This window comes from Oncorhynchus masou, chromosome 31, assembly GCF_036934945.1.
Source record: "Oncorhynchus masou masou isolate Uvic2021 chromosome 31, UVic_Omas_1.1, whole genome shotgun sequence".
Taxonomy (NCBI): domain Eukaryota; kingdom Metazoa; phylum Chordata; class Actinopteri; order Salmoniformes; family Salmonidae; genus Oncorhynchus; species Oncorhynchus masou.
Genome location: NC_088242.1, coordinates 86628362 through 86651496, shown reverse-complemented (window position 1 = coordinate 86651496; position 23135 = coordinate 86628362). Strand labels below are relative to the sequence as shown.

The following is a 23135-nucleotide window of genomic DNA, read 5'->3' as shown; positions in this document are numbered from 1 at the left end:
CTCTTCTTGTCAAGCTTTCTTCCGTACATTTTGTCTTGCCTTATTGTTGTTGCTTCCCAGGAATCGTTGAGAGTATTGCAACTAACTAGCAAGGGATGATTTTTTTTCAAGAATCAAGCACAAACTGGAATCATAGTTATCATTTCCATCTGAGATATATGATCGACAGTCTCGACTAAAAAGTAACAAGGCGGTTCATATCGTAGAGCTTGAACGTCATCAGCGACACTAGCTAGTAGCGTATTGTAGCGTGAGTAGGGTATTAATAACTATTTTGTTGGGACATTTCTGGTGATTTTTAATGAGACAACTGCATAATAGCGAATTGAACATAATATACTAAGAATATACCTCGATAACATCACCATAATCGTCAATGTTTCTTCGGAAGGTTGCGTGGTAGCTAGCATGATAGCTATGTTGCAGGTAACTTGATTGCTATCCTGGGTGTGAATGACTGACTGACGCTTAGTTATAAGGCCTACAACTTAATAGAACATTGCTTACTGTAAAGACGATTTTGACAATCCTTCAAGTGCCATTGCTAATTAGATTAATACAAACAGTTTACGTGCTAGCTAAATTGTATTGAAACTCATTTGCTAACTTTAGTGGAACGAGTTTGTAGCCGGATAGTTACATCTATTTCTACGACATGGTCGTAGTGCAGCACAGCCCATTAAGACATGAAATTGGTCACCTCTAGAAATGGACTGTTCTGTGTAAACTGACAGCTGCTTTATTGCATTGTGTTAACTGCAGTTTTGCACCATTCTACAGTTGGAGTTACGTTTGACCTGGATTGAGATAACTAACTAGCCACTATCAATCGTCCTGCCAGAGATAAAATGTCAGAAAACCAGGGCAACGCGAATAACAACGTCCCGCAAAATAACAATGGCGGGGCGAACAGGATACGAAACCCTAATATCAACCAAAACCCACTCATCAATGTTCGAGACAGACTTTTCCATGCCCTATTCTTCAAGATGGCAGTTACCTATGCCAGATTGTTTCCACCGTCTTTCAGAAGAATCTTCGAGTTCTTTATCCTACTAAAGGTAAGACTTCCCCTCACATGATTTTACCTTCATGTAGGCTAGGATATCCTTTGTCAAGGATATGATATCAAGTACACTCACCAATGACGCTCGGCTAATTAGTTTTGTATATTTATTTTATAACTTTCAATTATCAAAGGAAAGGGGCAATTCCACAGAATGATGCTGACTCAGATTTTTCACTATAAAATGTATGTCAAACAAAACAATGATTGCGAAATTAAAAAACGAGCCATACAACTATGCACAAGGACTACTTTTGACCATTTCCACTGAACATTTTACAAAAACATTTACTTGAACAGTGCAGATGCAAAGTTTGGTAACACAATTATGGTTTGTGATGTTGTGTCCATTCTGTTAACAAACTTTTCATTTGCAAAGTCCAGCCTTTGTTTTGATATGTGGATTCGTTTGGATCTTAGATCTTAATCTGGTAGAACAGAAGTTTTAAAAAATCCACTTGAATGCATCAGATCTGTGGTAACAACTATTCCGCCCAAATAAACAAATCTATGTACATACAGTTGAAGTCGAGCCTACCAGATGAGCTAAATCACTTCTATGCTCGCTTCAAGGCAAGCAAACTATAGTTTTGGCAAGTCGGTTAGGACATCTACTTTGTGCATGACAAAAGTAATTTTTCCAACAATTGTTTACAGACAGATTTCACTTATTCACTGTATCACAATTCTAGTGGGTCAGAAGTGTACACACACTAAGTTGACTGCCTTTAAACAGCTAGGAAAATTCCAGAAAATGTCATGGCTTTAGAAGCTTCTGATAGGCTAATTGACATCATTTGAGTCAATTGGAGGTGTACCTGTGAATGTATCAAGGCCTATGCTTCAAACTCCGTGCCTCTTTGCTTGACATCATGGGACAATCAAAAGAAATCAACCAAAAAATTGTAGACCTCCATAAGTCTGGTTCATCCTTGGAAGCAATTTCCAAACGCCTGAAGGTGCCACGTTCATCTGTACAAACAATAGTATGCAAGTATAAACATCATGGGACCACGCAGCCGTCATAACGCTCAAGAAGGAGACGTGTTATGTCTCCTGGAGATGAACGTACATTGGTGCAAAAAGTGCAAATCAATCCCAGAACAGCAGCAAATGACCTTATGAAAATGCTGGAGGATATGGGTACAAAAGTATCTATATCCACAGTAAAATAAGTCCTATATTGACATAACTACTCAGCAAGGAAGAAGCCACTGCTCCAAAACCGCCATAACAAAGCCAGGCTACGGTTTGACACTGCACATGGACAAAGATTGCACTTTTTGGAGAAATGTCCTCTGGTCTGATGAAACAGAAATAGAACTGTTTGGCAGTAATGACCATCGTTATGTTTGGAGGAAAAAGATGGAGGCTTGCAAGCCGAAGAACACCATCCCAACCGTGAAGCACGGGGGTGGCAGCATCATGTTGTGGGGGTGCTTTGCTGCAGGAGGGACTGATGTATTTCACAAAATAGATGGCATCATGAGGCTGGAAAATGTGTGGATATATTGAAGCAACATCTCAAGACATCAGTCAGGAAGTTAAAGCTTGGTTGCAAATGGGTCTTTGAAATGGACAACGACCCCAAGCGTACTTCCAAAGTTGTGGCAAAATGGCTTAAGGACAACAAAGTCAAGGTATTGGAGTGGCCATCAAAGCTTTGACCTAAATTCTATAGAGAATTTGTGGGCAGAACTGAAAAAGCGTGTGCGAGTAAGGAGCCCTACAAACCTGACTCGGTTACACCAGCTCTGTCAGGAGGAATGGGCCACAATTCACCCAAGTTATTGTGGGAAGCTTGTGGAAGGCTACCCAAACGTTTGACCCAAGTACAACAATTTAAAGGCAATGCTACCAAATACTAATTGAGTGCATGTAAACTTCTGACCCACTGGGAATGTGATGAAAGAAAGAAAAGCTGAAATAAATCATTCCTGCTACTATTATTCTGAATTTTTACATTCTAAAATTAAAGTGGTGATCCTAACTGACCTAAGACATGGAATTTTTACTAGGATTAAATGTCAGGAATTGTGAAACTGAATTTAAATGTACACTGCTCAAAAAATAAAGGGAACACTTAAACAACACAATGTAACTCCAAGTCAATCACACTTCTGTGAAATCAAACTGTCCACTTAGGAAGCAACACTGATTGACAATAAATTTCACATGCTGTTGTGCAAATGGAATAGACAACAGGTGGAAATTATAGGCAATTAGCAAGACACCCCCAATAAAGGAGTGGTTCTGCTTGTGGTGACCACAGACCACTTCTCAGTTCCTATGTTTCCTGGCTGATGTTTTGGTCACTTTTGAATGCTGGCTGTGCTTTCACTCTAGTGGTAGCATGAGACGGAATCTACAACCCACAAAAGTGGCTGAGGTAGTGCAGCCCATCCAGGATGGAACATCAATGCGAGCTGTGGAAAGGTTTGCTGTGTCTGTCAGCGTAGTTCCAGAGCATGGAGGCACTACCATAGACAGGCCAGTACATCAGGAGACGTGTATGAGGGCAACAACCCAGCAGCAGGACCGCTACCTCTGCATTTGTGCAAGGAGGAGCAGGAGGAGCACTGCCAGAGCCCTGCGAAATGACCTCCAGCAGGCCACGTGCATGTCTGCTCAAACGTTCAGAAACAGACTCCATGAGGGTGGTATGAGGGCCTGACGTCCACAGGTGGGGGTTGTGCTTACAGCCAGTTTGGCATTGGCCAGAGAACACCAAGATTCACACTGAGCACATGTGACAGGCATGACAGTCTGGAGACGCAGTGGAGAATGTTCTGCTGCCTGCAACATCCTCCAGTATGAACATTTTGGCGGTGGGTCAGTCATGGTGTGGGGTGGCATTTCTTTGGGGGGCCACATAGCCCTCCATGTGCTCGCCAGAGGTAGCCTGACTGCCATTAGGTACCGAGATGAGATCCTCAAACCCCTTTTGAGACCATATGCTGGTGCGGTTGGCCCTGGGTTCCTCCTAATGCAAGACAATGCTAGACCTCATGTGGCTGGAGTGTGTTAGCAGTTCCTGCAAGAGGAAGGCATTGATGCTATGGACTGGCCCACCCGGGACATCATGTCTCGCTCCATCCACCAACGCCACGTTGCACCACAGACTGTCCAGGAGTTGGCGGATGCTTTAGTCCAGGAGATCCCTCAGGAGACCATCCGCCACCTCATCAGGAGCATGCCCAGGCATTGTAGGGAGGTCATACAGGCACGTGGAGGCCACACACACTACTGAGCCTCATTTTGACTTGTTTTAAGGACATTACATCACAGTTGGATCAACCTGTAGTGTGGTTTTCCACTTTAATTTTGGGTGTGACTCCAAATCCAGACCTCCATGAGTTGATAAATTTGATTTCCATTGATAATTTTTGTGTGATTTGAACTATGTAAAGAAAAAAGTATTTAATAAGAATATTTCATTCATTCAGGTCTAGGATGTGTTATTTTAGTATTCCCTTTGTTTTTTTGAGCAGTGTATTTGGTTAAGGTGGATGTAAACTTCTGACATCATTTGTATTTAGCTATCACTCGGTATAGGCCCACTTTAGGCTAACTCAAGAACTCAAAACTCGTACCTTTTGGGAACACTGCAATAGGCCCTGCATACCACAACACAAATAGGGACGTGGCTAGTTGCTGCCTGTAATTGTGCTTTCAAGACAACTGGGAACTCTGGGGAGAAAAAAAACTTGATAAAATCATGATGTCCGTGATCTTCTGGTCATTAAGTCGGAGCTTTAGGAAGATGCCAGAGTTTCCTACTTGGAATTCCAATTGGAGCTAGTTTCAGAATTCTATCAGAGATTGAGAATGTTGAAAAGGGCTTTATGCAGTCAAGGTGTATGCATATGTGCGTGTGTGCATGTAAACACACTGAACGAGTAGCAGTTGGGTCAACAGTGACAGGTGCACCAGGCCTACCTGTTAGCTAGGGTGGCAGGTAGCCTAGTGGTTAGAGCCAGTGACTGGAAGGTCACTAGTTTGAATACCTGAGCTGACAAGGTGAAAAATCTGTTGACGTGCCCTTGAGGAAGCAACACTAATTTGCTCCAGGGTCGCTGTACGACTATGGTTGACCATGTAAAACACATTTCACTGCACATATTCGGTGTATGTGACAATGAAAAACACTGACAGTCGAAATCTGACTGCCTGAGTGTGTTATTAGACAGTCCGGCGATAAGAGGCCCTGCTGTCCGTTACTGATTGGATGTGAAACAAAATGGCGTGTTCTCCCTCTGTCAGACACTTTGGACCGACAAGGATACAAGCATCTTTTAGATGTTCTGAGTGTGTTGGCTTCCTATTGAAGAGGAGCATTATAAATAGGCAAGTTCTCTAGCACCACACACTTTTTTCCTCAGCTGACTGCTCTCTGTAGGAATCTATCCTTCTGTGTCTTTGGAGTGTGTACATTCACTAAGCAGCCTCTGTGATGTCATTTAGGCTATCTCCCCCATTGAAATATAGGATCCAGGGTTGGTGAAAAGCATTGAGGAGCATTGGATTTAGAATTGGAATTTTGGTTTATTGACTGAATTGAAAAGGAATTGACCCTAACCCTGATATAATTTCCCCCGGCTTCTCCTCAAACCCTGCACTTTCTGTATGTGAACAAGGCCTGTCCCCAACTAAAATAAAGTCTTAGTCGACGAGAATCGTCTGTTCTCAATCCTCCTCCCGCTGCTGCTGGCCTACACCAGCGGTCGGCAACCTTTTCCAATTGGAGTGCCGAGTTATCGTACCATTTCTACTGATCTGCATGTCAGGTATGATGTTCTGCTGCACATTTTTGTGGAACAGTTTAATTTAATTTATAAAGTCTTCATATCCCAATGTCGTGTTAAATCAAAATTTTATCTAAATGATACAAATCTAAAAGTATTGCCAATTTTACACATTGCCAATGTGTAAAAATAGCCTACATAAAGACAACAAATAAAAACATTGCAGCCTGAGTGTTATTTGACCCTGCTGGTCATCTATGAACATTTGAATATCTTGGCCATGTTCTGTTATCTCCACCCGGCACAGCCAGAAGAGAACTGGCCAACCCTCATAGGAAGAAACCTAGAGAGGAACCAGGCTAAGTTCTAGCCTTTCTAGGGAGTTTTTCCTAGCCACCGTGCTTCTACACCTACATTGCTTGTTGTTTGTGGTTTTAGGCTGGGTTTATGTACAGCACTTTGAGATATTAGCTGATGTAAGAATGGCTTTATAAATACATTTGATTTGAGCCCACAGGTCAAATATCCTGATAAATAAATTGGCTCGGCATGGCCTGTCTGCAGGGAACTGGAAACACTATCAACTATTGTATTCGCTTGGTCCAGGGGGTGCTCGTGATAGCAAACATACAACATTGTAGAAAATATTCTGGGAGCTCAGAGTTTCTTGCTCCTGAATATAGAATATTTTCTACAATGTTGTAAGTTTGCTATCACAAGCGAATACAATAGTTGATAGTGTTTCCAGTTCCTTGCAGACAGTCCATGCCGAGCCAATTTAGGCTATTTGCTAAAGTAACCGTGGCTGAATGATGACATGGATATTCAGGGGGGCGGTCTGTGCATATTTGTAAACAACAGCTGGTGCACGAAATCTAAGGAAGTCTCTAGATTTTGCTTGCCTGAAGTAAAGTATAATGTGATAAATTGCAGGCCACACTACTTGCCACTACTTCGTGGCTGTTTATTTACCACCACAAACAGATTTTTTTCTTTTTTCTTTAGACAAGTCTGTTAAGAACAAATTCTTATTTTCAATGACGGCCTAGGAACTGTGGGTTAACTGCCTGTTCAGGGGCAGAACGACAGATTTGTACCTTGTCAGCTTGGGGGTTTGAACTTGCAACCTTCCGGTTCGTAGTCCAACGCTCTAACCACTAGGCTACCCTGCTGCCCCCCAGATGCTGGCATTAAGACCAGCTATATAAGCAAACAGGAAACCACTCACCCAGAGGCGGCGCTCCTAGTGGCCGGAGACTTTAACTTCATGCGACGAGCAATCCGGGATCCTATTTATAGCCTCAAGCTCATTAGCATAATGCAACGTTAACTATTCATGAAAATCGCAAATGAAATGAAATAAATATATTTGCTCTCAAACTTAGACTTTTGTTAACAACACTGTCATCTCAGATTTTCAAAATATGCTTTTCAACCATAGCTAAACAAGCATTTGTGTAAGAGTATTGATATCTAGCATAGCTATAAGCCTAGAATTCAGCCAGCAACATTTTCACAAAAACAAGAAAAGCATTCAAATAAAATCATTTACCTTTGAAGAACTTCAGATGTTTTCAATGAGGAGACTCTCAGTTACATAGCAAATGTTCAGTTTTTCCTGAAAGATTCTTTGTGTAGGAGAAATCGCTCCGTTTTGTACATCACTTTTGGCTACAAAAAAACAACGAAAATTCAGTCACCAAAACGCCAATTTTTTTTCCAAATTAACTCCATAATATCAACTGAAACATGGCAAACATTGTTTAGAATCAATCCTCAAGGTGTTTTTCACATATCTCTTCATTGATATATCGTTCGTGGAAGACTGCTTTCTTCTCTGAATTACAAGGAAAAATACTTGCAGCTGAGGTTTACGCACCAATTTCGACGCAGGACACCGGGCGGACACCTGGTTAAATGTGGTCTCTTATGGTCAATCTTCCAATGATATGCCTACAAATACGTCACAATGCTGCAGACACCTTGGGGAAATGGCAGAAATTGTGGGCTCATTCCTGGCACATTCACAGCCATATAAGGAGACATTGGAAAACAGCGCTTCAAAAATTCTGCTCATTTCCTGTTTGAAGTTAAATGTTAAATGTGCAACCAGAGGGAAAAAAATCTAGATCTGTACTGTTTTGCTATCATCCAATGGCATTGAGGAGCACACCACATCAGTCACTGGCTTTATCAATAAGTGCATCGAGGACGTCGCCCCCACGTCCCCACAGTGACTGTACGTACATACCCCAACCAGAAGCCATGGATTACAGGCAGCATCCCCACTGAGCTAAAGGCTAGAGCTGCCGCTTTCAAGGTGCGGGACTCTAACCCAGAAGCTTACAAAAAATCCCGCTATGCCCTGCGACAAACCATCAAGCAGGCAAAGCGTCAATACAGGGCTAAGATTGAATCATACTACACCGGCTCCGACGCTCGTCGGATGTGGCAGGGCTTGCAAACTATTACAGACTACAAAGGGAAGCACAGCCGCAAGCTGCCCAGTGACACGAGCCTATCAGACGAGCTAAATAACTTCTATACTTGCTTCGAGGCAAGCAACACTGAGGCATGCATGAGAGCATCAGCTGTTCCGGACGACTGTGTGAGCACGCTCTCCGTAGCCAACGTGAGTAAGACCTTTAAACAGGTCAACATTCACCAGACGGATTACCAGGACGTGTGCTCCAGGCATGTGCTGACCAACTGGCAGGTGTCTTCACTGACATTTTCAACTTGTCCATGTTTGAGTCTGTAATACCAACATGTTTCAAGCAGACAACCATGGTCCCTGTGCCCAAGCACACGAAGCAACCTGCCTAAATGACTACAGACCTGTAGCACTCAGGTTCGTAACCATGAAGTGCTCTGAAAGGTTGGTAATGGCTCACATCAACACCATTATCCCAGAAACTCTAGACCCACTCCAATTTGCATACCGTCCAAACAGATCCACAGATGATGCAATCTCTATTGCACTCCCCACTGCCCTTTCCCACCTGGACAAAAGGAACACTTATGTGAATGCTATTCATTGACTACAGCTCGGCGTTCAACACCATAGTACCCTCAAAGCTCAGCACTAAGCTAAGGATCCTGTGACTAAACACCTCCCTCTGCAACTGGATCCTAGACTTCCTGACGGGCCACCCCCAGGTGGTGAGGGTAGGTAGCAACACATCTGCCACGCTGATCCTCAACACTGGAGCTCCCCAGGGATGCGTGCTCAGTCACCCCCTGTTCTCCCTGTTCACCTACGACTGCATGGCCAGGCATGACTCCAACACCATCATTAAGTTCGCAGATGACACAGCAGCGGTAGGCCTGATCACCGACAACGACGAGACAGCCTATAGGGAGGTCGTCAGAGACCTGGTCTGGTGGTGCCAGAATAACAACCTATCCAGTCGAAGAGGAAGGCCCTAAAAATTGTCAAAGACCCCAGCCACCCCAGTCATAGACTGTTCTCTCTACTACCGCATGGCAAGCGGTACCGGGGTGCCAAGTCTAGGACAAAAAGGCTTCTCAACAGTTTTTACCCCCAAGCCATAAGACTCCTGAACAGGTAACCAAATGGTTACCCGGACTATTTGCATTGTGTGCCCCCCCCAACCCCTCCTTTACGCTGCTGCTACTCTCTGTTTATCATATGCATACTTGAACTATACATTCACTTTAACTATACATTCATGTACATACTACCTCAATTGGGCCGACCAATCAGTGTTCCCGCACATTGGCTAACCGGGCTATCTGCATTGTCCCACCACCCACCAACCCCTCTTTTTACGCTACTGCTACTCTCTGTTCATCATATATGCATAGTCACTTTAACCATACCTACATGTACATACTACCTCAATCAGCCTGACTAACCAGTGTCTGTATATAGCCTTGCTACTGTTATTTTCAAATGTCTTTTTACTGTTTTATTTCTTTACTTACCTGCACACACACCTTTTGTATGCACTATTGGTTAGCCCCTGTAAGTAAGCATTTCACTGTAACCTGTTGTATTCGGCTCACGTGACAAACTTTGATTTGATAACCAGGTAGGCCTATTTTACGACGTTTCCACCGGATCAGAGCATGACCTCTTTTCCCCTTTCATGACATTGGTAATCGAAAGGGAGAGAGCTGGAACAATTTTTCAAATGGGCTACGCTGAGGAACTATTGTCATTCTCAATGGCTGTAAAAACAGACTTTGTTTACTTGCTTTTTTGATGTGAAAACATTTACTTGAGAATAGAGGTCGACCGATACCGATTATAGGAGGACCAAAAAAGCACATCAATAAAATCAATTTAGCCTCAAATAAATAATGAAACATGTTCAATTTGGTTTAAATAATGCAAAAACAAATTGTTGGAGAAGAAAGTCATATGTGCCATGTAAAAAAGCTAACGTTTAAGTTCCTTGCTCAGAACATGAGAACATATGAAAGTTGGTGGTTCCTATTAATATGAGACTTCAATATTCCAAGTGAAGAGGTTTTAGGTTGTAGTTATTATAGTATTTATAGGACTATTTCTCTCTATACCATTTGTATTTCATATACCTTTGACTATTGGATGTACTTATAGGCACTTTAGTATTGCCAGTGTAACAGTATAGCTTCCGTCCCCTTCCTCGCCCCTACGTGGGCTCGAACCAGGAACACATCGACAACAGCTACACTCGAAGCATCGTTACCCATCGCTACACAAAAACCGCGACCCTTGCAGCGCAAGGGGAATAACTACTCCAAATCTAAAAGCGAGTGACGTTTGAAACAGTATTAGCGCACACCCAGCTAACTAGCTAGCCATTTCACATTGGTTACACCAGCCATTAGGCTGATAGGCTTGAAGTCATAAACGGCGCTGTTTTTGCGAAGAGCTGCTGGCAAAATGCACAAAAGTGCTGTTTGAATGAATGATTACAGGCCTGCAGCGCAAGGGGAATAACTACTCCAAATCTAAAAGCGACGTTTGAAACAGTATTAGCGCACACCCAGCTAACTAGCTAGCCATTTCACATTGGTTACACCAGCCATTAGGCTGATAGGCTTGAAGTCATAAACGGCGCTGTTTTTGCGAAGAGCTGCTGGCAAAATGCACAAAAGTGCTGTTTGAATGAATGATTACAGGCCTGCAGCGCAAGGGGAATAACTACTCCAAATCTAAAAGCGAGTGACGTTTGAAACAGTATTAGCGCACACCCAGCTAACTAGCTAGCCATTTCACATTGGTTACACCAGCCATTAGGCTGATAGGCTTGAAGTCATAAACGGCGCTGTTTTTGCGAGGCTGCTCAGACTGCTCTATCAAATCTGACTTAATTATAACATAATGACACACAGAAATACGAGCCTTTGGTCCTTAATATGGTCGAATCCGGAAACTGCCATTTCGAAAACACAACGTTTATTATTTCAGTGAAATACGGAACCGTTCTGTATTTTATCTAACGAGTGGCATCCCGAAGTCTAAATATTCTTGTTGCATTGCACAACCTTCAATGTTATGTCATAATTACGTAAAATTCTGGCAAATTAGTTTGCAATGAGCCAGGCAGCCCGAACTGTTGCATATACCCTGACTCTGCGTGCAATGAACGCAAGAGAAATGACACAATTTCACCTGGTTAATATTGCCTGCTAAACTGGATTAGTAGTTATAACTAGTGATTATGATAAGTTTAATGCTAGCTATCAATTTACCTTGGCTTCTACTGCATTCGCGTAACAGGAAGGCTACTGGTGGAGTGCAATGGTTAGAGCGTTGGACTAGTTAACTGTATGGTTGCAAGATTGGATCTCCTGAGCTGACAAGGTTCAAATCTGTAGTTCTGCCCCTGAACAAGGCCGTTCCTAGGCCGTCATTGAAAATAAGAATGTGTTCTTACTTGACTTGTATAGTTAAATAAATGTATATTTAAAAAAAAATCCGGAAATCGGCGCCCAAAAATACAAATTTCCGATTGTTATGAAAACTTGAAATCGGCCCTAAATAATCGGCCATTCCGATTAATCGGTCGACCTCTACTTGAGAAGCTCCACAGCGCATTAGTGGTGGTGATTTGTTAAAAAAGTTTGAAATATCCAATAAATGTTGTTCCACTTCATGATTGTGTCCCACTTGTTGTTGATTCTTCGCAAAAAATACAGTTTTATATCTTTATGTTTGAAGCCTGAAATGTGGCAAAAGGTCGCAAAGTTCAAGGGGGCCGAATACTTTCGCAAGGCACTGTATATTATATCCTTTTTCCTTCAATGTGTTTGCCATCAACATTAACAATGCTGCAGGAGGGGGAACGTACAAAAACATGTATCCTAGTAAATGTGTCCCCTTTGGCACCATTAAACATATGGAAGTCAATTTGGGGATTGGCCTTTACATCTCAATACTGCTCTATACTCCATCTGCCATAAGTTGCCTTCCACCCTCTATTTCCACCAGGCACTCTTTATTCTCTTCATCTTGGCCTATATCCACATCGCTTTCTCACGCTCGCCTATCAACTGCCTGGAGCATGTTCGGGAGAAGTGGCCGCGTGACGGCATCCTGCGAGTGGAGATCCAGCGCAACTCGTCGCGTGCGCCCATCTTCCTGCAGTTCTACGACTCAGACGGTCTCCAGGGCCTGGTCAAGGAGCCTGAGGGGGAGGGAGGAGGGCTGGGCCTGGCCGCGCTCCACCACGAGGAGGAGGAGGAGGATGAGGAGGAGATGACCCTGGAGATGTTTGACAACAGTTCTGTAAGGGTGAGACACTGCTGCTGGTGTGGAGGGAGGGGCTGAGAGAGACCCAATAATCATGCATCATTTATACATTAACTCAATAAGTCTTTCTCTTTCCTTTGTCAGTTTGAGCTTGACATCGAGCCGCGGCTGAAGCCCTCGCTGAGTGGTGGGGGACGGGGCCTCAACGACAGCCAGGACCTCTCCTTCAGCCAGGCGCCCACTAAAGGTATGCAGCCGCTGAGGGAGACAGTCTCCCAGATTGAGATGCTATCTCGAGCAGGTAAACCCAACCACCCCCCCCAGTGAGTGAGAAATCCTCAATCCATTCCTTTCTTCCTCTTCCTGCTAGTTAGCTCCCTGATCTTCCATCTTTTTGTCGTTAGTCACCCCCATGATTCTATTTCATAAATGTGTTCCCTTGTCTTCTGCCCCTCAAATACTTTCTGTAGCTGTTGTCAAGGATCATTGTTTGAATCAGACTGTGTGGCCATGTCGCGATGCCATCTCACCTCCCCAGTGGGCCCTGGCTGTGCCCAGACATAGACTGTGTGTGGGCTTGGAGCTTGACCCTCTGTCAATCGGGCCAGCAGTAGCAGTTGAGAGCCAGACTTTAGTTTAGGCCCAGTTTGTGTTGTGTGCCTTTGACCCAGTCTATCCTTGCATTGGTTTTAACCATTCTAAATTGCCTTTGCACAAGTGTTTTTCTGTGCTATGCATGGTCTGTGTAAACCTGAGTCCTCCTTTCCGTAATTTGCTTTTAGATGGTCACAGTGGTGCCGGAGGGGATGGCTGCCGTTTTACTGGCTCCTAACCGCATCTTTTTGTAACTCATTTTGTACATAATGTTGCTGCCACTTTCTCTTATGACCAAAAAGAGCTTCTGGACATCAATACAGTGATTACTCGCCTCGAACTGGACAAATCTTTTTTCTTTAACGAGTCTGATGCAAAGGATATACTGCTTCCCGGAAACCAGGCCCTCATCCCCGTCATTCGCGTGAAGAAAATATGAAAATACAGGGGGTGCCTTATGAGAATTCGTCAGCGAGTGAGTAAACCACCACGACCCTCGATATTATTGGCCAACGTGCAATCACTGGAAAACAAACTGGATGATCTACGATTTAAGAATGTCCTACCAACTGGACATTAAACTGTAATATCTTGTGTTCACTGAGACATGGCTGAACGACTACACAGATTGTATAGAGCTGGCTGGCTTCCCTGTTTTTCGGCAGGACAGAGCAGCTACGTCTGGTAAGACGAGGGGTGGGTGTGTCTTTTTGTCAATAACTACTGGTATGCTATGTCTAATATTTAAAGAAGTCTTGAGGAATTGCTTGCCTGGGGTAGAATACCTCATGATAAGCTATAGACCACACTATCTACCAAGAGAGTTCACATTTATATTATTCGTAGCTGTCTATTTACCACCATAAACCAATGCTGGCACTAAGACCGCACTCAATGAGCTGTGTAAGGCCATAAACAATCAAGAAAATGCTCATTCAGAAGCTGCGCTTTTAGTGGCCTGGGACTTTAATGCAGACGAACTTAAATCTGCTTTACCTCATTTCTACCAGCATGTCAAGTGCAACCAGAGGAGAGAAACTCTAGACCACCTTTACTCCACACACAGAGACGCATACAAAGCTCGCCCTCCATTTGGGAAATCTGACCATAATTCCTGTTTTGACTGGGGTGATGTTTAGAATAAAATTTTGCCTAAATGGCAACAACAAATGTTTCCTTTTTTATTTTACCGCTACAATCTGTTCATCGGGGCGGCAGGGTAGCCTAGTGGTTAGAGCGTTGGACTAGTAACCGGAAGGTTGCAAGTTCAAACCCCAGTGCTGACAAGGTACAAATCTGTCGTTCTGCCCCTGAACAAGGCAGTTAACCCACTGTTTCTAGGCCGTCATTGAAAATAAGAATGTGTTCTTAACTGACTTGCCTGGTTAAATAAAGGTAAAATAAATAAAAAATCGGACAGAATTGGGGAAAAAACTAATCGTATAGAAAGTAACTTCCGCACCTCGGTGGTGTTAACTGTGCTTATGTCTGCGCAATGAGAAAGTAGGGAAAAAATGAACTTCTATTTCTAGTGATCGATGACAAACAAGCTCGCTGCCCAGGCTTACATAATTACAAAGAGGAGATTCTCCTGATTGTAAAATGGTGCCCGACTTGAATATACACATTGTGTGATATTTGGCGAAATAGACCGGCATGTCTCTCCATAGGAAAGTAATGGAGGGAGTTCAAGCGTTCCAAGGGCAATAATTATTTTGGGGCTAGCATTTGATGACAACCAAGCTCGCTGCCCAGACTTAGAAAGATGAGATTCTCATGATTAAAATGGTGTCTGACTTGAAAGCAATCTCGATTGAACTCCACACTGCCCTTTCCCACCTGGACAAAATGAACACCTATGTGAGAATGCTATTTATTGACTACAGCTCAGCGTTCAACACCATAGTGCCCTCAAAGCTCATCACTATGGGGCGGCAGGTAGCCTAGTGGTTAGACATTAGACCAGTAACCGAAATGTTGCTAGATCGAATCCCCAATCTGACAAGGTGGTAACCTGTCATTCTGCCCCTGAACAAGGCAGTTAACCCACTGTTCCTAGGCTGTCATTGTAAATAAGAATGTGTTCTTAACTGACTTGCCTAGTTAAATAAAGGTAAAATTAAAAAAGCTCATCACTAAGCTAATGACCCTGGGACTAAACACCTCCCTTTGCAACTGGATCCTGAACTTCCTGATGGGCTGCCCCCAGGTGGTAAGGGTAGGTAACAACACATCTGCCACGCTGATCCTCAACACTGGGGTACGTGCTTAGTCCCCTCCTGTACTCCCTGTTCACCCACGACTCCAACACCATCACTAAGTTTGCTGACGACACAACGGTGCTAGGCCTGATCACAGACAACGATGAGACAGCCTATATGGAGGAGGTCAGAGACCTGGCAGTGTGGTGCCAGGACAACAACCTCTCTCAATGTGGGCAAGATAAAGGAGCTGACCGTGGACTACAGGAAAAGGAAGGCCGAACTGATCCCCATTAACATCGACGGGGTTGAAGTGGAGCGGGTCAAGAGCTTTAAGTTCCTTGGCGTCCACATCACTAACAAACTATCATAGTCCAAACACACCAAGACAGTCGTGAAGAGGGCAAGACAAACCCTTTTCCCTCTCAGGAGACTGAAAAGATTTGGCATGGGTCCCCAGATCCTCAAATGTTTTATACAGCTGCAGCTTAGAGCATCCTGACCGGTTGTATCATCGCCTGGTGTGGCAACTGTTCAGCATCTGACCGTAAGGCTCTACAAAGGGTAGTGCGTACTGCCCAGCACATCACTGGGGCCAATGCAATCGTGTGTGTGTGTGCAGTGGGGTTGGTGAGCTACGGGATGTGGTAAGCTGCGATGCTTACCTGTGAGTGTGTGTCTCTGTGCCTTCAGTCTGGCCTCAGGAGGATTACATAGTGGAGTACTCTCTGGAGTACGGCTTCCTCCGCTTGTCCCAGACCACCCGGCAACGCCTCAACATCCCTGTCATGGTCGTCACGCTGGGTAAGCTGTTATAAAGCCTACTTAACATTGACATAGCACATGATGGCAGGCGCCATGAACAGTCAGAGCTGGTGAGGTGTGTTAAGCCTACTTAACACCATCTTAACCATGACATAGCAGGTGTCATTAACAGTCATTCAGTACCTGGATAAGCTGTGTTATTAACTTAAACCTACTTAAAGGTAGACTCATCGAAATGACATAAATGCACAAAGCAAATGGCATACTGGGCCAATTTCCGCAACACCTAAGAGCGTTGAAGCGCTCCTCTGTTTTGCTCCCGTGGTTACCACACTGTAACGGTGTGATACCGACCTGTGCACGTGCGCAGTGACAGAGCGAAGTCTTTCATTTCTCTCATCTCAATATCTGCGGTGCTGCTCGTGGACATGTAATTTTCTAGTCTACATGTAACCACAGTCATGGGGACTACAGTGGGTACGGTCAAGGGGACTACAGTGGGTACGGTCATGGGGACTATGGCGGGAGTGGTCATGGGGACTACGGCGGGTACGGTCATGGGGACTACAGTGGGTACGGTCATGGGGACTACGGCGGGTGCGGTCATGGGGACTACGGCGGGTGCGGTCATGGGGACTACGGCGGGCGCGGTCATGGGGACTACGGCGGGCGCGGTCATGGGGACTACGGCGGGCGCGGTCATGGGGACTACGGCGGGCGCGGTCATGGGGACTACGGCGGGCGCGGTCATGGGGACTACGGCGGGTGCGGTCATGGGGACTGAAGTTAATAAAGGGATAGGAAGTATGGCCACTGACTTGCTTGCCAATGTGCAGCATTTGGTTTGATCAGTAGTTACCTGCTGGTGTGCCTAGTACAAAACCTCCCTTAGCCACCCAAGGCAAAGGTGGACTGTAGCTAGCTACAGACTTTTTTATTTTGAAATATAAATTCATTTGGGTCGTAGGTCATAATGGCCAACACAATGCTGCACTCATATATTAATGGAAGTTGAAGCTGAAGGCTCTCAGACCAGCCTTTTGTTGAGCGTCTGCAGGTAACTTTCACATGAGCGTTTGTCTTTTAGCAGATGCTCTTATTCAGAGCTTAAAGGGTGCAGGTGTTGTAGAAACACCAAGATAAGTAGTCATCGTAACACTCTAACAAGTCTGTTACAGGTACCACAAACAAGTGTTAGAGGGTAGGAGGGGCTCTGTGTGTGTGTGTGCAGACCCCATGAAGGATCAGTGCTTTGGGGACAGCTTCAGTCGCCTCCTCCTGGATGAGTTCCTGGGCTACGATGACATCCTGATGTCTAGTGTCAAGGCCCTGGCAGAGAATGAGGAGGACAAAGGTACATGGTGCTTAGAGATGGGTGTGTGTGTGTGTGTCAGGGATTCTCCCATACGTTTCTTTTCTTGGTGGTGTGCAAAGGCCTCTGTGTGTGTTTCTGACCGGTGCTCTGTGTGAGAACAGGCTTCCTCAGGAATGTGGTGTCCGGGGAACACTACCGATTTGTCAGCATGTGGATGGCTCGCACCTCCTACCTGGCTGCCTTTGTCATCATGGTAATATTCGTAAGTAGCAATCTCCACACACCTTTTTGTTAAACTTGCATCAGATCCAAAGTGGTAAATGTAGCCCATGAGAAACCTTCATTCAGGTTCTTTACTCTGAAGTTTCACAAACAATACAACATATTTGGTATGATAAATGAGCTGGTGCTTAACTAACTCCCTGGGTTATTCGTGAAAGATAAGTTGTCTGTTTCCTTCCCTGTCTACAGACCCTGTCCGTGTCTATGCTGCTACGCTACTCCCACCACCAGATCTTTGTCTTCATTGGTGAGTCACACTCACACCCCTATCAACTCTAGTATTCCTGGAAGAATACATCTCTACATGCCAGATGCTTAATCTCTGACCTTACACCTCTGTTTCTCTAGTGGACCTTCTGCAGATGTTGGAGATGAACATGACCATCGCTTTCCCAGCAGCGCCTCTGCTTACCGTGATCCTGGCTCTCGTGGGTAAGAGTGTCATATCATTGAGGCGACATCTCTACAGTTACAGATGTGGTCAAATATATTGGCACCTTTGCGTGATTCACCGTTTCTTCTAGAATGAGATGAAATTGAAAGTACTTTCTTTACTGGCCCAGACTAAATTATTTAAAATTCTAATACATTTTGTTTGAATGCAATGATTCTCATTTACTGTGAAATTTCTCACCTGTTGTAGGTGCCTACATGGTAAAAAAGTAATTCAACAAGTTTTAAGAAGAGAAAACGGAACATTCTGTCTATTGCGCTCCATTGTAAAGTGCTACGGGTGCCAACATATTCGACTACATATGTAACGACAACAAGCTGGGTCTTGAGACTGTTTCTAGATTGAACAGGTGCTACAAATCTCTCTCTCTCTCCCAGGCATGGAGGCCATCATGTCTGAGTTCTTCAACGACACCACCACCGCCTTCTACATCATCCTCATCGTGTGGCTGGCCGACCAGTACGACGCCATCTGCTGCCACACAAACACCAGCAAACGTCATTGGCTGAGGTGAGTTCCACACACCAACACCAGCAAATGCCAATAGCTGATATAAACCATTCATACCCTACTATCTTGCATCAAATGGGGATGGGCAGAGAGAAAGGGCCCTTGGAACATGAAGAGAAAGGGCCCTTGGAACATGAAGAGAAAGGGCCCTTGGAACATGAAGAGAAAGGGCCCTTGGAACATGAAGAGAAAGGGCCCTTGGAACATGAAGAGAAAGGGCCCTTGGAACATGAAGACTATTTGCTTTGTTTCTATGTAGTCGGAACTAATTTGCTTATTCTTTCCACTACATGCAACCGATCACTTTGTCTCTCCAGTTCCAGACAGTCTATCCATTCCTCTGTTTGTCAGTCCAGTTATTTTTGGCTACTCTTTAAGGAGGCTGTCTCTGTCTCCTGCAGGTTCTTCTATCTGTATCACTTTGCGTTCTACGCCTACCACTACCGCTTCAACGGCCAGTACAGCAGCCTGGCTCTGGTCACCTCCTGGCTCTTCATACAGGTGAGAAGGGTTGGAGGAAAGAAAATAAACTCACTCAAACTGTAGTGTGATTTCAAAGTGTGTGTGTATTTAGTTAGTAACCCACACACTCCAGCATTGTGAATATGAGCACCAAGTCAAAACACTGAGCTGGAAAGTGCTTCATCTTTAGGCAAGTGGACATGTTATTGTGGCCTTCTACTTGCTTATTATTCATTAGATGTTATGGTAAACAAACAAAACATAGAATAACATTTTATTTTAGCGAATCGCTGAAGGTCATATCGGGTTGGTGTCTCTTCAAAATGATTTTAAATGAATGTCCTCTATATATATATATATATATCTCTCTCTATATAGAAGTGATTGATTCTAATGGTTTAGCCCAAATGCTAGTGGCTGGACCAAAGAGATTAGCAACCTAGGCTAGAGTTTAGCCAATGCCAGCCACCTCTAGTTCTAGGTTATAGCCTCCCCCGACCCTGTGTCTAACGCCATGACTTAAACAGACTTACTTTAAGCGCCTACATCTCTTCTCCATCCCTAGCACTCAATGATCTACTTCTTCCACCACTACGAGCTTCCGGCCATCCTTCAACAGATCCGCATCCAGGAGATGCTACTGCAGAGCCAGGGGGGCAACCAGACGGCCCTGCAGGACAACCTCAACAACAACAACACCACCACCGCTGCAGCAGCCCTAGCTCGGGGAGGGGAAGCCAACGGCCAGGTCCGACCGCCAGATGAGCCCCTGGCTTCTTCGGTGGCACAGGCCCAAGGTTCAGCGACCCTGGCTTCCCAGTCAAACGGCCTGGCTGGGAGTGCCACGTTAGAAGGGGCCGTAGGAGAGTTGACAACGGAGCTGGACTGGATGGCGGAGACGACAGCCATCATCACGGAGGCCTTGTCCTCCTCAGCCCCCCAACCTGGGGGGTCTTTGATGGAGAGCACAGCAGGGGGATTGCTGGGGGAGGCCAGAGGGGTGGGGAGGGTTGGTGTTCCTGGGGCAGGCCTCAGCGTGGTGGCGGAGATTCGAATGGGGGGGAGTGATGGTGGAGGAGAGAGCACAAGTGGCACCGGTCCCAGCTTGATGGCAGTGGAAATCAAAACCTTAGTGGCCTGTAGAGGCAGTGCAGCAGGATCAGGCCTGCCTCCTCCCTCTCCTCCAATGGGAGGACTCCAGGAAGCAGAGACTTGCCTCTCTAGTGTCAGGCCGTCCCTTCCTCAACCACCTTCTCCACACACAGACTGCAGTAGGGCAGTGGTTGGGGAGCCAGAATGCCCCAGGCAAAGCCCCACAGATTGGGACTCCAAGACAGAGGAAGCCCCCAGCCCCACTCCATCCTGAGCCCCCACACACACACACACACACACATGCTCCCATACGCAGAGGAAACATATCTTCTCCCCCTTAATTCTTCTTCCAACACCGCAAGATGCCGACATGGCTTTATTCCTGTAATGTCATTCTTACGACAACCAGGAGAAGAGGGGGATGGAAAGCTGAGGAAAAGCCCCGCCCCTCAACTTCTCTTCAAAGGTGTGGAATTGTTTGGAAATGGCTACCCGGACATACATTTTTTTTTTTTTTGGAAAATGTATTTGTAAAATAATCAATCCTATTGCGTTGGTGATATACATTTCCTTGATGATTCTGTTGGTTAGGGGGTGTCTCGACGGGCTTTGGAAATGGCGGTGTATGTTTCCTTTTGAGAGCACAGTGGACTATACAGGGCTGCAACACATGACCTCTTGTCCATCCATTCATTCCATCTGGTCCTCAAACCCAGAAAAAAGACAACCCCGTGTTTTGAGTTACTCATTTTTCTTTCAGAACTGTTAAACAGGCTAATAAAGTTGCTGTGGGTTGTCATGATACTTGGTCAAACCCCACTTCTCACAAGCTCTCAACTTTTTCTCCAACTGGCAACTGGCTCCGCAAGCTAGCTCTATCCCTGACTGGAGCATCGTGGGAAATTGAGTTGATATCCACTGTTTTTGAGTGTTGAGTAGACGACCTTGTTCGGATATTTTGCCAATCCACTGCTCTTACAATGCTTGGCAGTTGCTTCCGTACTGCTTGAGCCGCAGAAGAGCTGTCATGACTGCAGTTTCTTTTGTCTTAACCTCCTTTTTTTTTGAGTGAACCTGCATCATTACTTCCCTCTGGGAACTTTTCTGTGTACCGTCAGGACACTAGGCCCATTTTCTCACCCATAACTCATTATCAGGTTTCAAATTGCAATTGCTTCACCGTGCAGATACATGATCAACTGGAAGGCTTGACCAGGCACCTGTTTCATGTTCTGTAATGTTAAGTCACTATACTAACCTCCCTGGGTGCATGTTTTGTTCAAATAATCAAAGCTTGATAAGGAGTTGGTTATTTGAATCAGCTCTGTGGCGCTAGGGCAAAAAACAGAACATGCCCCCGGGGGCGCCAGGAAGCAGTTTGTGAAACCTTGCCTTACATCCTGTATTCCAAAAGAGGAGCATGTGACCTGGTAACACACAGCTCTTTGCTTCAGACTAGCACAAGACGATAGCAGGCTATGTTAAATAGCTTCAGGGTAAAGCTATTGTAACCATGCCAACCAATCTCCATTACATGTGTCATTGATCTACCATTCAGCTGCCAAAATGGCAAGTTGTGATGAAATTGCATGCCTTGGACGCTCCAATTTAATTTGGTAAAGAGCGTCTTTTTTTATGTTTCTTGTTTTAAAACCTCCTGATGATGAAGCTGCTGAAGACTACCTTGGAAACTTTACCAGACTTGTGTGCCCACTTTTTGTTCGTTAGCTCACGAGACTAAACTGGACTTGCCTAGTAAGATGCGACTGTGAGACAAACTACCGGTCATCAGATGGACCTGACATGCATCCTGCTTCCCCTTTCTGGAACCTGCTGAACGCCGTTCTAAGATGGACAGGGTGTAACAAAAGTCCAGAGAATTAAAAATTATAACTCCAAGTAGAAACTGGCAGGGCAGAATAAACAGGGAATAATGACAAATGTGTTCCAATGTCTACATCCTCATCTGTTGAAACAGAACAACTTCCTGCCCAGTGAGCTTTATTTTGATGCCTTATGATTCCAAATGAGATATTATTGGAAGTGCATGTTGAGACTTCCTTAGCAGTTGAATTTAAGCAGGTTTTTGGCATATAGTGGCCTCTGATATGAGGAAAATGGTTTATATTTCAACGGAATCACGATAACCAAGGGACATTTAGCAAAATGGGTTAGACTTTTCCATTAGTTCTATGAAGATGGGAGTGGGTGGAGGTGTAGTCATGGCTATGCAGTGGGCAGAACCAAGGACGTGGTTCTGGTTTGAAAGGTCCAAATTGTGCAATATGACAGGAAGTCAGTTTAAAGAGAAAAGTCTTCATTGTAGAAGAGGATACTTTTACAGATGTGACAAATATGCTCTTATCAATGACGTTTTATGATCAGTTTCTTTCTGTGCCTATATGCCGTTCTGTAAGAAAAAACAGGATGATTGTAGCAATGCAACAGTTGCTGTCCATTTGTAGCTCATTTTAGGCAATGTAAATGAATCCTTCAATCTGTGATGGACTAGATTCCTTCTCTCATTCAAATGTATTTAACTGTTCAGTAAACTAAGTGCAGAAGAAGCATTCTTTGCACAAACAATTGTCGTTGGTGTGGTTGTTTGCGTGTCCTAGTATTGGTCATGTAAATCCTATCCTTCAGTAGGTAGGGTTACGTGCGCCACTAGTTATTGTATGTTGAAATAGGCCAGCATTTCCCAAACTCGAACCTGGGGTACATGTTTTGGTTTTGGCCCGAGCACTGCAAAGCTGATTCAAATAAAAAGTTGAGTCGATTATTTGAATCAGCTAGGTAGGCCTATGTAATGCTGAGCCAATAACCACAACGTGCACCATTTGGGGTCCCCAGGGAAACGCTGACAGGCTATTCCAAATAAAGTCCATATTTTCACGCCTGATTAACAAAAGGATTCCATGTCAAAGGAAAAGTGACACCCTG

At 44.7% G+C, this 23135-nt stretch overlaps 1 protein-coding gene across 4 annotated transcripts; it reads left to right on the top strand.

Annotated features, from left to right (window-relative positions):
* The first annotated feature begins 20 nt into the window (after positions 1-20).
* Positions 21-22783, top strand: LOC135524671 (membralin-like). 4 transcript variants are annotated; one of them, XM_064952406.1, is made up of 12 exons: positions 22-426; positions 781-1061; positions 12257-12559; positions 12662-12818; positions 16006-16116; positions 17309-17431; positions 17554-17654; positions 17864-17921; positions 18023-18106; positions 18506-18638; positions 19040-19139; positions 19666-22783. In XM_064952406.1, the coding sequence occupies exons 2-12, from the start codon at positions 849-851 to the stop codon at positions 20464-20466; spliced, it is 2184 nt and encodes a 727-aa protein (XP_064808478.1). In that variant the 5' UTR covers positions 22-426; positions 781-848; the 3' UTR covers positions 20467-22783. The 4 variants fall into 4 exon arrangements, with proteins under 4 accessions (XP_064808479.1, XP_064808482.1, XP_064808478.1 ...); XM_064952407.1 differs by having other exon boundaries at positions 21-1061; positions 12257-12553; XM_064952408.1 differs by having other exon boundaries at positions 23-1061; positions 12662-12764.
* Positions 22784-23135: the final 352 nt, after the last annotated feature.